Source organism: Varanus komodoensis, unplaced genomic scaffold (genome assembly GCF_004798865.1).
Source record: "Varanus komodoensis strain SLA01 unplaced genomic scaffold, ASM479886v1 scaffold15, whole genome shotgun sequence".
NCBI classification, from domain to species: Eukaryota; Metazoa; Chordata; class Lepidosauria; order Squamata; family Varanidae; genus Varanus; species Varanus komodoensis.
Genome location: NW_025335440.1, coordinates 2350098 through 2365761, shown reverse-complemented (window position 1 = coordinate 2365761; position 15664 = coordinate 2350098). Strand labels below are relative to the sequence as shown.

Genomic DNA, 15664 nt, shown 5'->3' with positions numbered 1-15664 from the left:
TGTGAGCATTTTCAGGTTTCTTCTTGGCTTTGTTCACAGTGGAAGACTGGGCTGAGCAAGAGAGGAAGTTCCCAAAATGCTAGGGGGACAACTCTGTGTGGTTTCCATGATCCTCTTCCTCTTGCCTGTCAGATGATCAAGCAGTTTCTATGCTAGCATAGTGTCCGCCCTCCTTACTCTATCCTCTTACTGTTTGCATATATCCCATCAGTCATCATGCTTGAAATCCAATCCCACACTGAATAGCTGGAGCAGCACCTTCAGCGTCTGTTCTTTCCATGGGAATCTGTGGTAGCTGCTTTCCAGGACTGTAGAAATTGTAATGCCAGGATTGGACAATCAGAACAACCCACAGTGAAGCATGGGAACCATGGAACAGATTGTTGTTTTTTACCATGGTTTCTCAAAATCAAACATACCGTGCTGCAATAGCATGGCAGGGTTCAGATGACACAGCAAACCATCCTATGCAAGAAACCACCGTGGCTTGTCATGTTAAGCAGACCTACCGGTTGCCTTGATCTGAACCTGACTCCTTGCTCATTGCTTGTGAGCAAGCTAGGGATGCCAATGCAACTTCAAGCCCCATCTTCAAAGTCTGACTTGTTATGAGAGCAACAAACTAGGAATCCTACTTTGAGCAGAACCCTAGGCATTTTCCTCCTAAGGAGTTTGTGCTAGTGGAGCCATTAGTAAAGTGGGAAAGATCAGGTAACATATACCGACTTGTATCTACTTCCTCTTGGTTGGTTTGCCAGGATTCTCCAGATGGCCTATCATTTCATGTGAATGTAACCATGACACATTGCAAGGAAGAAAGGCATGGGGCAGCAGTTGCTCCGTGTCTCTTGTGAGGTTGGGTTCTGCTCCAGGGCACTGGAGACTTCTTGTATGACATGAAGCAAGTAAGAAAGAAGAAGGCTTTCCCACCACCGCTACCCCACCCGCAAGGAGGCCCTCAAGCTGAGCCGCTGCTTCACTTCGGTGTGCTCTTACCTGTAATTAAGTAACTCCTTATCCATTTGATATGAAAGCGTCATCACAATTATTTTAGCCCTATGGAAATTTCAGCCTTCTAGTGGAAAAAAATGCACTCATCTGCCCTTATTAAAGTTTCTTATTATTTTTATTCTTTTATAGAGATGGTATCCACTGGGGCTATATTAGAGCAATGCCTGCCATCACTTCTTTCTCCTCTCAGCCAGTTTCCCTTCTTGACTGGGCAGGGATAGACACGGGGCCTCAGAGTCTGAGCTCGTAGTCTTTGAGCAGAATATTCGAATATTTTTCTCTTTCCTTAGCAAATTCACCTGCAAGAGAAACCTCCGCGTGTGGTTCCTGTATTGCTTATGCAAAAAACTGGCGACAGACTGACAGTGTGGATTTCCTAGCTCCCCTTTTCTTGACCAATTTGTCCCTGTGTATTGAAGCGTATTTGCATTCCCTGCAGACTCTTTGCAACCTCACGTGCACACACGCAGACAGACAGAACCGTTGCGGATGTTGCATCAGGCTAAGGTTTCATAGTGTGTCTATTGTGCACTACGAATAGGCTGAGACACAAAAGGAGAGAGGCACTTGAGATAGAGGACAGGGCAGGGCAAGAAGGGCAGGTGGCAGCCTGAAGGACCACTGTGGGCACGGAGAGAGGAAAGCTGGAGCACCTTTGATGCATGGAGGCCTGCCAAGCCCCTTCCCTGCCTTCTACACGGCTCTGGAAACATCTTTGCTGTGGGATGTTGTTTATCGTCTATCACTTTGCATATTCTCTTGACATGCTTTTTCATGTTTTGTGATCTGGCTGTTTTTAGTTTTTAGTTTTGGTTGTTCCTAATTCTGTGAGCTGATCTGGATTTTTTTTAAAGCAAGATATGGGTCAGGGTGGGCAAGCTCTGGCTCTGGACTAGATCATATGAAGCTCAGCCTGACACAATGCAGATGGCAAAGAGGAGTCAACCTCCAAAGCATGTGTGCACCCCTTTCTTTTTTCTTTTAAGGTGACCATGCTTCTCTTTCTCTCCTGGGATTCTTAAATAAAAAAGAAGGAAAAACAGGCTGGGAAGATAACCATTTTAGGACAGAAATGAGGAGATGCCCTGCCCTCCCCCTGTCCAGTGCTTGGATCCCCCACCCCCCCAAGATTATTTTCGAGGGAGTGGAGCCAGACAACTTGGGCCCCTTCTGCCTGGAGCTATTACCATCTCAAACTCACAACTGCCCTGTAGGGATGTGTGTAACCCTCCAAACTCTGTGGATTATGGATACCCTGTGCAGGGAAGGACCATGGAGGTAAATTCACTTTCACATTCCTCCCACCCTGAAAAGCAGGGTGGCTGATTTCTGCCTCTCTGGCATTTCCAAGGCAGAACAGATGCATCCGAGGATGCCTTGAATCTTGCCACGGCAAGCTTCCTCCACAACTTTTCCCCAGAATGCTCCTGAAACCCCTTCTCAGAGGTCACTTTTCTGACCCCAGAGAAACAACTAGAGAGATTTTATCATCACCAGATGCAAGCTGGGGCGGGGCGGGGGGGGGGGGGCGTCCAGAATAGTGCTTCAATTCTCATGTTGGAGCTGCTTTCTGGGGCTCACAGAAATTCCTGTGGCTCTTTGCATGTGGCCTAGGGACTAGGGGATCGCTCTACCCAAGACAGTCTGAGGTCAGATTAGGACCAAAATGTAATGCAGACTTTCCCAGTGTCTAGTCTGACCATGAAGGATTTCAGCCTTGGCTCAGCTTTGGTTTTTGGCTTTCAAGTCTGACCAATAGATGGCAGCCATCGTCACGATTCTTCCTTATGCATTCCATATTAATTTATCCCCCTGGGGCTGCTTAATATGGGGCTTTGAGATCAGCACAGACGCATGTCCGCTGGATATTGCTTTCTAAGCAATTAGACTAATTAAAAGGCAAGTTCTTTTGTTATTATTCTTATATTCCCTCCTCCAGCCACATCCCATTAATGAAGACACATTTATCCAAAATCAGTCCCAATGGGGGGCTGGGGAGACTTAAAGTGATGCCATGCTTAAAGTCTCTGTGCTCTGAGGAGGAGTGAATTGCACACTTGGATTATGACATGAATGTGACGAAAAGAAGGAATGATAGAGACTGATTACTTTTGTCTTTCCCTCTTCCTCCTCCTCCTCCACCACCTTTTTTAAAGGAGAGGAAAAACTTCCTGACAGTTAGAGTAGTACAGCAGTGGAAGCAATGACCTAGGGAGCTGGTGCCCAACCTGGTGACTTTCCAGATGTTTTGGACTACAGCTTCTGGGATTTCTGTCAGTGGGAAATGCTAGCTAGGACTGATGGGAGATGTAGTAAAAAATAGCAGGAAGTCACCAGGTTGGGGGAGACTGGCTTGCATTGCTGGGTGTGTTGATTTGCCATCCTGGTGGTAAATACTGGTACTTGGAACAACCCCCATGAAAATATGAAAACTATATAATTATGGAATAAAACCAGTCACCAACCCAATCACCCACTTACAGGCCAAAGGCCTTTTTGAATAAAGTGATGTTTATTCATTCATTGATTTATTAGATTTATAGCCAAATTTTCTTTTTTAAAGAACTCATATTGCTACCTTTGAGGGGTGAGCTGAACATGAAAAGCAGATCTTTTGCGTGCACATGAGGCAGTGCAGTGTAGTGGTTATTGCTGTTGCAGGGGCCAAGGTAATCTGGATGCAGAATGACTGGAAGACCTTGTTTTTATTTATTTATCTATTTATTAGATGTATATCCTGGCCTTTAATTCTTTAAAGAACTCAGAGCAGCTTCAATCATTCTCCCCGTCCCACTCCCCACAACAACAGCTCTATGGGGCGAGTTGGCCTGCGAGTCTGTCAGTGGCCCAGTCACCCAGTGGCTCCATGGCTGAGCGGGGACTCGAACCCGGACCTCTCGAGTCCCAGTCCTGTGCTCTTCACAGCTGCACCGCACTGGCTTTCTGCCTGCAAGGAGGAGGACAGCAGAGAAGGGAGCAAAGCAAGCCTCCTTTAGGAGGGTGTCCCACAGCCTGGGAGCAGCCACCAAAAAGTCCCCATCTCACCTCACCACCAGCCTCAAAAAACGGCCTCGCCAGACAGCCTTAAGGACAGGGCCAGAAGAAGGAACTCTTTCAGGCAGCCTGTCCAGCCAAACTATATGGTGCTTCATCGGACATGACTAGCGCTGTGAACTCTGTCCAGAAGGAGAGAAGCAGCCAGAGAAGCTACTTAACAAAGGAGCCCCTTAAAGGAGAACCACTGAAATCAGTGGGACTTAACATGAGCCATTAGGTCAGCGGCACTGCCCCAGCAGTGTTGTGGCAAAGCTCTGCAGAATCCGTCCCTCTTGCATTTCTGGCTTCCTGGCTAAGAAAGTGAGCCGGGCTGAGCCCCGCTGTGGGGCAGGCTGAGGCAGCACGCGGAGCCCCAGTTGCGCCAGCAGCAACCTTCTCCTGCATCGCGTGCACCACAAACAAGCTGCCGCACATGACGCAGAAGAGGGACAGCACTCGTGTTGCACAGAGCTTGATTCCTGGTGTGTGCCGTGCAGAGTCTGGGTGTGCTCACTGGGAACGCAGACTCAGGGCTGTGACAGAGAGACTGGACGCCGAGGAGCTGAGACAGGGAGTGCCAGATTCCCACCCACGGTATGGATGGGAATCTGTAGTGACAAGTACAAGAACATGAGCCAGCAGTGTGACTTGTAGGTTAAGAAGGCAAACACCACCCTTGGATGTATAGCCAGAAGCGTGGCTTCCAGATCTAGGGAGCTGTTCTACACGATTCTGGTGTGCCCACAACTGGAGTACTGCATTCAGTTCTGGGCTCCACATTAGAGGAGAGACATAGCTGGGTTAGAATCGGTTCAGCGCAGGGTCACAAGAAAGGTGGCCGGGTTGGGAGGGATGACGTATGAGGAGAGATTGAGGGAACTGGGACTTTTCAGCCTGGAGAAGAGGAGACTCCGAGGAGATCTTTTCAAATCTTATAGGTATGTGAGGGGATGTCATGTGGGAGAGGGCCGTGAGCTGTTCTTCCCAGCAGTGGAGCGCAGGGCAAAACTCAAGGAGCCAGGCTTCAGGTTGGATGTCAGGAAGTACTTCCTGATGGTTAGGCCCCCTAGGATATTGAATGGGCTTCCAAGGGAGATGGTTGAAGCCCCATCAGTGAGGGTGTTCAAGGACATTTTGAACACCAACGTGATTGCATGAGCAGAGCCGGCTGGAGCCAGGGGTCAGACTAGATGGGCTAGGAGGCCCTTCTGACTTGCTTTGTTTCCGTGTTTCTTAGTATGACTAAATGGTGATCCAACCCATGCTCTGCCCCATGATGTAGAACTCTTAAAGGACAAGAAGTAAGTTGACCACTTTCAGATCAGAGGAGTAGATCAGACCAGAGGAAGAGAGAAGGCTGCAATGTGATTATCACTTTTCCCTGATCTCTCATCACAAATTAAAGAGAAGGGAAGGCGTTCCCTTCGTATTTCTCCAACCACTGATGAAAGGCAAGGGAAACAAAGCGCCCTGGCGGGGTGGCCACAGCTTTGTCTGGTGGGCCACCAGAAATGTCTCCATTGTCAAGCTGTCAACTGCTGGGTGAAGGCATGAATGGAAGGGCCTTCGAGCTTCTGTAGGTTCCTCCTCGGAGCTGGGATCCCTGCACCAGGAGAACCCCTGAAGGTCACTGGGAGCCCACAGATGGTTGTGGGTCTTGGAAGAGAGCAGGGTGGGGCTGGAGGGGCACTGCAGTGACCCTGGGGCTGTGCTAAGAGGCATGGTCCTCCTCCCCTCCACTTTTCAGCCCCCCCGTGTGGCAGTTTAGCTATTGTCTTGGGCTATTTTCTTAGGAGCATCCTTAATGAAATGTACTGCTGATTGGAGCCTGTTACATATTGATTGGAGGCTTTGTACTTGTGAAAAAGAGCTGAAAACGGCAGTCTCTTCAAGGGCAGAATTTATGGGGTTTCTTGACATTATCATTATCTTTTTACCCTAGTCTTGCAAAGGAGAATTGGTCTTAGAATACAAATAGCATGTAACTAATGTGACACTGTCTCTAATAAAATGTCTGAAATGGACTTTGGTTAAAAGTAATTGGATTCTGTAATAGCTCTTATCATGTTAATGTTGTTTGCACTGTTCTACTTAAGACCATTAATTTTGCTCTCATATACCCCAATTTTCAAGGGTGCTTGTGACTATTAGGTAAACATTTGTTTCTGACGGAATCCACAATGACTTGGGCAAGAGTTTTCCCATTAGTATCAATCTTACACCCACACAAATTTCTCACTGAAATTTATTTTTTTAAAGATGCAACAGTAAGCAAGTGTGTTGAGAGAGTTGGGTGGTTTCCTCTCTAATTAGATTGTTCATTGGATGGTTAATACTGTGTGGAGATGCACACTGCTGCACTGGTGCTCCCAAATGGATCTGTGGAGAAATTCTGACTTTTTCTACTTTTTGGTGGCCTCTCTGGGCAGATTTGATCAGATGCTATTTTTCTTACTCGCTTGTTCAGGAGAAACGTGAACTGGATGGACCAAAGTAAGTGCCTTTAGGAAAGCTGCTGCTGAATTCAGGCTCTGCTTTTGCTGCACAGATAAATAATGATGTACTTTCCAAAGATAAAAAGCTGAATGGGATGGCTCCTGGCCAGCAGGTAGAGATTTTGCTTTACTGGACAGTCTTCCTTACCCATTTCTATAAATAGGACGGGATGGGATGGAACATTCTAGCCAGTATTTGTCCTGATGCTTCTGCTCCAAGCTGTGATTAAAGTGAGGTGCTGAGGGCACAATCCAGGCTTGTTTTGACAGAAAGCAGCCTGCAACTCCCAGCATTCCCCTACAGCTAGAGCGCTGGGGCACAGCGTGCTGGAGAATGCTGGCATTGTGGGGATTGGCTACCCAAACATGCCCCAGATTGCTCCCTGAGCTGCTTTTGAAGTTGTGCTGTTATGCATGTTTTATTTTATCATTACATTATGTCAAACCATTCTTGTCAGTTCTATGTAAAAATGTATGTGATGGTGATGATAACAACTGCTAATAATCCTGGATTTCCCATCACCCTGAGAGTCACTGCTGCACAGTTTATGCATTAAAGCAAACCTGCAAGCACATTGGTAAGGAAAGATTTACCTTTTCTGAAGGTTAGCATGCACTCTAAAGCACAAGGAGGGCCTGATGAAAAAGGAGAACTTAGCAGAAAGAATGGATGCTTGCAACGACTTTGTATCTTCTTATTGTTATTATTTTAAAGAAACAAAGGTATCATGAAATCGTCATTTTAATTGTTAACAATATTTACTTATTTATCTGGCCAGGGCGACTTCTTTTCTTTTCTTTTATAACTTTTCTTTTATATAGTGTTTGTGTGTGTGTGTGTGTGTGTGTGTATTATTTTTTATATTATTAATTTTAATTTTATATTGTTATTTTTGTATTGTATTGTATTGTATTGTGTTGTAAGCTGCCCCGAGGCTTCGGCAAGGGGCGGCATAGAAATGTTCTAATAATAATAATGATGATGATGATGATGATGATGATGATGAAATGGAATTCATGGAGCAATGGTAAAAGGGGTTTCTGTGACTTGAAATTCAGGTTTCTTGAGTTCCACAAGGTTGGCCCTTGCTGGACCGAAGATCTTGCAAAGAGAATCCTGGACACAAACTGAGTAGGAGGGAAGTCTGCTGGTGAAACGGGGATGAAAAAGCCATCTATACAATTTGAGAGACCAGACACAACTTGCTGAGACTTAGCAAAAACTCACAGGCTCAGTGGCTTCTCCTCACCCCAAATGCTCCATGGACCAAGGCTGTGTCAGGATGCAGTCTTGCCCCAAGGCTCTCCAGGGAAGATGAAATGGAGACCAGAATCAGTGAGGAGCTGAAGTGGGTGGGAGCCCTGGTGGGCTTTACCCCCCTGACCACAAAATTCTGTGAGCAGGGGAGTATAAAGGGAAGGGCATATTCTCTTCGCCCAGACCAAGAGGATCTGCAGGGATTTAGCACTAAGTGTATTTCAGGTTTATTTAGTTATGTGTTTATTTCACATGGGAAGACACCTTTGAAGACAAACAAGCAAGCACACAAATTTGCTTCTGAATTTCCCATCCATCCACACAGTGGGTATTTAAAAAATTTCTACCCAATTTTGACTTTTGCTGAACACGTGCTTTCCTTTTTTCAGGTTTACGGGAACAAATCTTCCTGCCCCTGTAATCAGCAGCAAAAACTGGCTTCGCCTTCATTTTATGTCAGACGGCAACCACAGGCAAAAGGGCTTCAGCGCACAATATCAAGGTATTTGAGCTCCTCTGTTTTGCCCCACTGAGCACTTCAGTCCTTCCAAATTCTGACTTAGCTAGCAAAGTCACTAAACATAACTTCAGAAATGTAATATGCTTCATTTGCTGAAGTTTTCCATCACTTCTATTTTGTTTTGAGATTCCCAAAGGCATAACATTTGAGAAGTACACTGAGTTAATTCACAACTCCAATATTCAGAAAGAAATTTGGGCAAGGAGAATTTCAGAAGTAATTTGAAATGCATTTAGAGTTGACTGAATCTGTTTATTTCGGATCTGTATCGCTTTTGCATATGTTCACCCACAGGCAGCTGGGAAAGCTGTAGTGTGATGGAGAGATACAGAATAGAAGAAAGCATGGAGGAAGCACCTTGGCTACCTCATAATGCTACAGTGAACTCAAAACTGCCAGCAAAGACACACACACACACACAGAGAGAAAGAGAGGGAGGGAGGGAGGGAGGGAGAGAATTGTATTCTAAAGTGCTCTGAGAATGAGGCAGAAAAATGGAAGCCTCTTTTGAAAGGGAAGAAAACTTCTGGGAAAATGGAGGATGGATTTTGGTACAGTACTAGTGTTACTGTCCCTGCTGACTACTCCAATCCCACCATCCTTGAGCATCAGCAACCCCATAAACATTGCTAGTATGAAGCCCCCTCCTCAAATGTAGAACAATATGTTGCTTTCTTTTTGCTGGACTGCACCCCACATCAGTCAGCATACATGTTTTCCCCTGCGGAGGGCAGGGCATGTTCCAGCGGAGCACAGCTCAGGGAGCCCAGGTTCCATTTGGATGCCAGGAAGCACTTCCTGACCGTCAGGACCCCGAGGGTGTGGAATGGGCTTCCACGGGAGGTCGTTGAGGCCCCATCGGTGTGGGTGTTCAAGGACTGACTGGACATGCACATGGCAGGCATGTCGTGAGCAGAGCCACCTGGAGCTGAGGTCAGACTAGATGGCCCGGAGGACCTCTTCTGACTCACTATGCTTCTATGTTGCACACATGTTGCCTGTAGGAAAAGGAATTTGGTGCATTCATTCAAACAGGTTTCCACCATCCCAGCTACTACTACCAATGTGCAGGGAAGAAACTCAGATTGTGAACTTCAGGATTTTTTTTCCTTCCTCCCCAGTACTTACGCCATTTAGGCTTCAATCCAATGGAGATGCTCCTAAGACTCCAAAGTCAGAGGTTTATGGGCATCCTATGCAGGGTAGGAGGGATGTGGAGGTGGCCTTGGCCTCCTCATGCTCCCTGCCTTGAAGGAAAGATCGGTGGCTGATTTGGGCTGCCTGGTTATGGCGCTCCCCTCCCTGCTCCCCTGCTCTTCTGCCCTGGCAGCAAGGGGAAGGGGGGGATCCAAGCATAAATCCCCCTTTGAAGTAAGATCTCTTTTCTGAGCTTAGACCTGGGAATCTGAAGAATTCTGCACCTCCAGGACATCACTCCAGGGCCACAGCATTGCACAGCCCATTGATTTTGTTTTTCGATTGACTCAGTGGTTGCTAAGTTTAAAAAAAGGAAGGGAACATCACAGTCATGATTGCTGAGTTGCTATTAAAAATAGATACATCTGCCTGCATCATGCCATTTTACAAAACCATCAGGGAAAGATTAATGTTATAATTTCCTCTCTGATTAAGGCAAATGTCAGGGGCTTTTAATCCTGTGAGCTCTGTAAAAACCCATTTTTCCAGGCATAATAGGTTGAGCATTTACATGTTGAGTGCTCTAAAAGATAAGTTTCCAAGAAGTGAGTCCTGATTTGCCAGGGGACATCAGGGGCTCTGAGCTAATTTCTTATGTTAACTTTTAAGGGCATTGGGTGGAGAGACAGCAGAGGATGCTGACTAAAGGCAAAAGAGTGACCATCAAATTAGACAAAGCCCAGGAGTTAGTTAAACATGAACAACCTCCTGAACAACATCCAAAGGAAGGTTCATTTTGGAGATGGTGATCATGTGCAGAGGGGTCCTTTCCTCTTACTGCCTGTCTGCTCAGAATCCGTTTTCAAAGCTCCACTTTTTCTAGGAGGAGAAAGTTCCTGACATTCTGTATTTCTCCCCTTCCTGTATGTGTCTGTGAGAGAGACAGCGAGGAGAGGGAGCGGGAGGAGGAGGAAAGGGGTTAAGGTAGTCCTTTGACCATCCTTCAACCTTAACCATCACACACTAAAAGCAGAACCACAACTGAATTCCTGCAGACATCTAGTGCTTTCATTCAGCACTGTATGATTTCTTGCAATACTCAAACTCATACAAACAGTTTCATTCACAACACGTGACAACACGAACCTAACTGTGCCCCTGCACGCGTTTCAGCTGGTGGCATGCAAAAATGGCCTCTTGAAATTCTCCAACCTATCTCCGGGCAAACAAATGCAGGGGGGCGATTTAGCTGAATTTCTCTAGGGGGAAAGAGCAGGTTCCCCCAGGTAGAGCAAGCTTTGTCTGCACCTGCAACAAGCAGGGTTGTGTCCAGTTCCAAGGAAGAGGTGCATCCCACGTAGTGTCTAAAAGCTTCTGTGCACGAGGCATGGATTGCACACTTAGGGTTCAAGGCCACTTGCATCGGCTTATGAGACACTGGCAGTACTGGTGGTCTCTCCTGTGTCGTGCAGCCTTCTTTGCACTGCTTTGAGGACACGAATGATCAGCTCCCATTGAGCTGTCATGCTGAAATAAGCCGGCATAGTTTGGGCAATTGAGCTATAGTGCAACTGCACTGTGTGGCTGTTGAAGGCAGAGAAGGAAAAGCACCAGGAACGAAGTGTAAAGGACAGGCTCTTCCCTCTGTGTAGCAAATAGAAGGAGGAACCTCAGTGAAGCACCAAGTCAGAGAAGCCCTTAATCTGTCCTCCAAATCCCCAAGAGCTTTTCCCTCCTCTGTTCCTTCCTCCAGAGGCTTCCAAGGTTCTGCCTCTTTTGGTGAGCCTGTTATAGCAGTTGTGCTGCTGTACGCGCTGACTCCGGCATGCGAGGCGGCTCTGCGTGCTGCATCTGCCTCTCTCCATTGCTGAGCAGCCGGTGGGCCTGTCTGGGTCTCCGAAGTCGCCTATGGGGAGAATGACCTGCCGCTGTCTTCTCCTGGGCCTGAACTGCAGTGCAGGAAGCCAAGAAGGCTTCTGGAGAGACTATGAAAGACTCTCACACTAAGAAGAGTAGGCCCAAGAAACCAAGGCAGCCAAACGTATCCCATGAGACTTCCTCCAACATTTTTGTCTTCCTTGCCACCGCCACCGCCTGGACACTGCATTTGCAGCCCAGCTTTCTTTCCTCATGTGAGGAAGCTAAGCTGGCTCCTATGGCTCCATTTTATCTGCACCACAACAACCCTGTGAGGTAGGTTGGGCTGAGAGTCCGTCCCAGCTGGCTCCATGGCTGAGCAGGGACTAGAACCTGGCTCTCCCTGTCTCCAGTCCAACACTCTCCCCACCACCCCACCCTGGGTCCCACTCCCTTTCAGAAGCAAAGCCCTTTCTATTGAATTGAATGAGAATGTTTGCAAGAAATGTGGGAGGAAGTTTCAACACAGAACTGATTTCAGTCCTTAATGTCCTTAATAGACATTAAAGAATGGTGTCTTAATATACTGTGGAATGATGCCTTCACTCAAATGTTTTGCCTTTGGCCTTTTCGTTATTATGGGCGAGCCATTCGGGGAGAATTGTGCCCCGGATTGGTGCAGCTCAGAAATAATTCTGTTTCCTGCTGTTTTGAACACACTGGGGGTGATTTCTTGCACTGGGGTTGGGCTGTTAATGAGTAGCGAAGAAGGACAAATGGGGGAGAATTCTGCTAATGCATCACTCCTATTGGATGCGGAACTGATGGACCATGAGCACAGCTCTCCCGACTGGACTTGTAAGCCAGAGGTCTGCTTTGCCAGCAACCCTGATCTCCATTCTCTTAATTCCCTTTTCAGTCAAAAAGCAAATGGAAATGAAGTCCCGGGGAGTGAAATTGATGCCAAGTAAAGACACTAACCAGAAGACATCTGTGTGTAAGTTTCACCCACCATTGCACGCTCAGTGAGACCTCCGTGCCTTGAGCATCCCACATGACTTTACGGCCAAATCGAGGCTGTTGTCACTCTTGTTTCCGATTCTGAATGCTTGTTATCCCCACGTCCTGCCTTGCATTATCGCCTCAAGTACTTCTTCCAGGGCTCCGTTTGCAAACACGTGCTAACTCTGTAAGGACGGCGGTGGGGTGAAGCAGACGGTAGGAAGAACTGTGCCCTGTATGTGCTGTTAGCAGTTCTTCACAGGGCCCCAGGGGCCTGGGTATTTCTGTTTTTTTGTCACAAGCTGTATAGAGCCATCAAGATGCAGAGACACTTTTGACAACCAAATACATCTGTCTAGCAAAAAAGTTAGAGGATTCAGATCAGTGACAAGCAACAAAGGAGCCGCAGAAACACTGCGATAATCTGAAATAAGATCTCTCCTCTCTCCCTTTTTCCTGGTTATTGTATTTCAGTGTGCCTATAAGCCAGAAATCTTCCTAAGGAAGAACTAGTAGCTTAAATAAAAGGACAATGAGGGCGCACACCAAATTGGTACATATTTTGGTAGTGCTGTTTGCCCTTTTGCTGATTTTAGCTTTTAAGAAGCAGCTGATCGAGACACCCCGGGTAAGGACCCCCCTCCTTGATTCCTGGGCTGCTCCTTTGTGACAGTTAAGCAACTCCTTTGGGCACACCTGTGTCACACCTGTATGAATGTCTGTGCCATGCTTTGTAAAACAGTGTCAGATTCATTCTGTGGTTAGATACATGATAACAAAGTGACGAGCTCCTTGGGTGAACAGTCCAACTGTAGAATTGTGCAGGTTATGATGGAACAGGAATCGATCTGGGTTTTTGTATCAGGATGTGGCAAAGCCATTTCAAGTCCCAGGGAGCTGTATAGTGTGCAGCAGATTGGAGTGACGTTATCTTGTGGCATTTTTTCCCATAAATACCTGTTGTCACTGTCTCGCTGTTAGATCTTAAGGCTGGAAGGAAGCTTTATGTGGTGTAAGAGGCTTGTAAAATATGGACAACTTGGAAATAGCATTGAGCATCCAATTCAGAGGGAGACTAGGGTGGTGTGAGAACTTTGTTTGGTTTGCATTTCAATGTGAATTTCAAGACTTGTAGAACAATAACTTGAACACAAACAAAAATGTGTCATTTGAAAAAGGGAATACCAAGATGCATGCACTGGGGAAAATGTGGACCAAATACTTGCTTTTAAAAATGTGTACAAAATTATGCACACAGCAGACTAAGAAGTTGTTGAACCAATGTGAAAATAGGGCAGAATGAGTTTCTCACTGGGGGATTGAAAACCTGAGTGAAGCAGCGATTCATGGATACAGTCCTCTCTAAGAGAGACCCAGAAGGAAATGACGTTCTGAATGGTTTTTTCAAATGTTCTTTTCCTGTGTTGTGCAGCTCAGTTGTGCTAGTAGATGGAGTACAGGTAAAACTGAATTTGGAACTCCGTGAGCTTCACAATGAACACAGTCAAAGAGCTTGAGGGGCATTCTCAAGGTGAAGGGACCTTACCCAACCCAGATGTTTCCTCTGATTTTTCTTCTGGAGCAGGTCAATGCATTTGGTTGGGGGCCATGCCACGAACCACCCAGCACATTGGTTTTCTGGTGGCTTGTGAAGAGTTCCCTCTTCTCATATGCTTTTTCTGTGGGATGATTGATGAGCGAAATGCTGGTTGAGATAAGCTACATTTCGGGCTCAATGTGGTGTAGGAGGACAGCCTGCTTTTTGCTTCAACTTGGGTTTCTCCCAAGCAAAATCAGGGCTTATGTGTAAGAAAGGGGCAGTGTTCCCATTGCACACGGTGAATGCACTTCATTGCTTACTGCCTCAGCAAAAGGGGGGAAACAGTGATTAAAATCAATAGCTGCGTTCCTCTTAACAGGATGCAAGACTGAAGATTTTTGTTGACCAATCTGCACAAAAGGAGCTCTCCTAGTTTTGTAAATTCAATGATTGCCTCCTTTGCATTCTCTGGGTGTTAAGTGGGCTTTTCTCGGGACATGAGGAAAGTTGAGCACGAAAAGTAGTAGTACTTCCTGACCCTCCCAGACCTGGTTGGAGTTTTTCTATGGGTGCAGCATTCTTGAGCCAGGGTGCAAAATGCCCACCAGTCTCTCACCAAAGCAACATTAAAGTGGATGTCCAGCACCCCCGAATGCTTCTTGCAGAGCTGGAGATGCAAAGTATGAGCCTGCTTTGCCTTCGTGGTCTGCGGGGACACTTCTGCATTCTCGGAGCCCATTTGGTACCCTCTTCTCTATTTCCTTCGGCCTCGTTCATTCACAGTTGTTGCTGTGATCCGTACAACAGTGGTTTGGGCTTCTAGCATCCCATAAGCTGGCTCCTTCTTGAAATGTCTGCCCCTGAAGAAGAACCTCCCAAGAGAAGAGGTAGCAACTTGGTCCTAACCGCTTTGGCCATTCCTGGGCATAGAGAAAGTTGTGGGGTATTCCTTTGGCCCTGTTGCAGGACACATCCAGTGCTTATATACCACCTCCCTGAGGATGAAGTGTTGAAACAAGATGCTGAATCCTCAACCAAACTCCTTCATTGTGCAGTGGTAAGCAAATTTGCAGATGTCTTCTTCGTGGCGAAGGAGTGCACTCCGTTTATGAGTATAGGATGTTGATGCACCCACCTCCTTGAGAGGACCATACCTTGCAGCAAAGCATGTGGACCTTCCTTGTGGCCTTCCTTCCTTGTTTCCTTGGCGATTAAGATCGCTGCCGTTCAGGGAATAGCCTCTGGAAGGACTTAGCCATAGGACGTCTAGCAACTTTTAAGCCACCTTCATCTCAAAGAGTCTGCTGTTGCAGAGCATGGAGACCTGGTCCTCACCACTTCTGCGATTCATGGACTGAGAAAGTTGTTGGGTGCTTTGCCTCTGACTGAGGTGAATCTTACAAAAGCAGGCAGTCCATGATTGCTTGAAGGCCACCTCTCATTCTGCTGTGCTGGTTCACAAATTCGGGGACTGATGGGGAAAACAGAACGAACAAGCTCCAGCTCAAAGTAAACTCTGAACCCAGAGACTGGTGAAAAAGGGACCTCCGCTGTGACCTGTAAGGTAGATTACCGGAGGCTACGCAACTTATTGTCCGCACTGATGATGAACTCTTAGAGTGCCCCCACCACCACTTTTGGAGTTTTGCAGAGGAGTTTTGCAAAGGCCTTTCTGCTTTATTAGACCTGTGAGAATTCATATCACAGCTGGCAGAAATATGCAAAGATCCGGTTTTCCTTCTTCATGCAAGGAAGTGCTGGCTAAACGTTGCATGCATTCAGAACTTAGCAAAACTCTGTATTCGGTT

At 46.7% G+C, this 15664-nt stretch overlaps 1 protein-coding gene across 1 annotated transcript in view; it reads left to right on the top strand.

Annotated features, from left to right (window-relative positions):
• Positions 1 to 15664, top strand: part of LOC123020788 (CUB and sushi domain-containing protein 2-like) — a 429441-nt gene that overhangs the window by 156451 nt on the left and 257326 nt on the right. Inside the window, exons 3-4 of the mRNA XM_044424965.1 lie at positions 8190 to 8302; positions 12234 to 12311. Coding sequence (XP_044280900.1) covers positions 8190 to 8302; positions 12234 to 12311 — 191 coding nt within the window. The remainder of the gene's footprint in view (positions 1 to 8189; positions 8303 to 12233; positions 12312 to 15664) is intronic.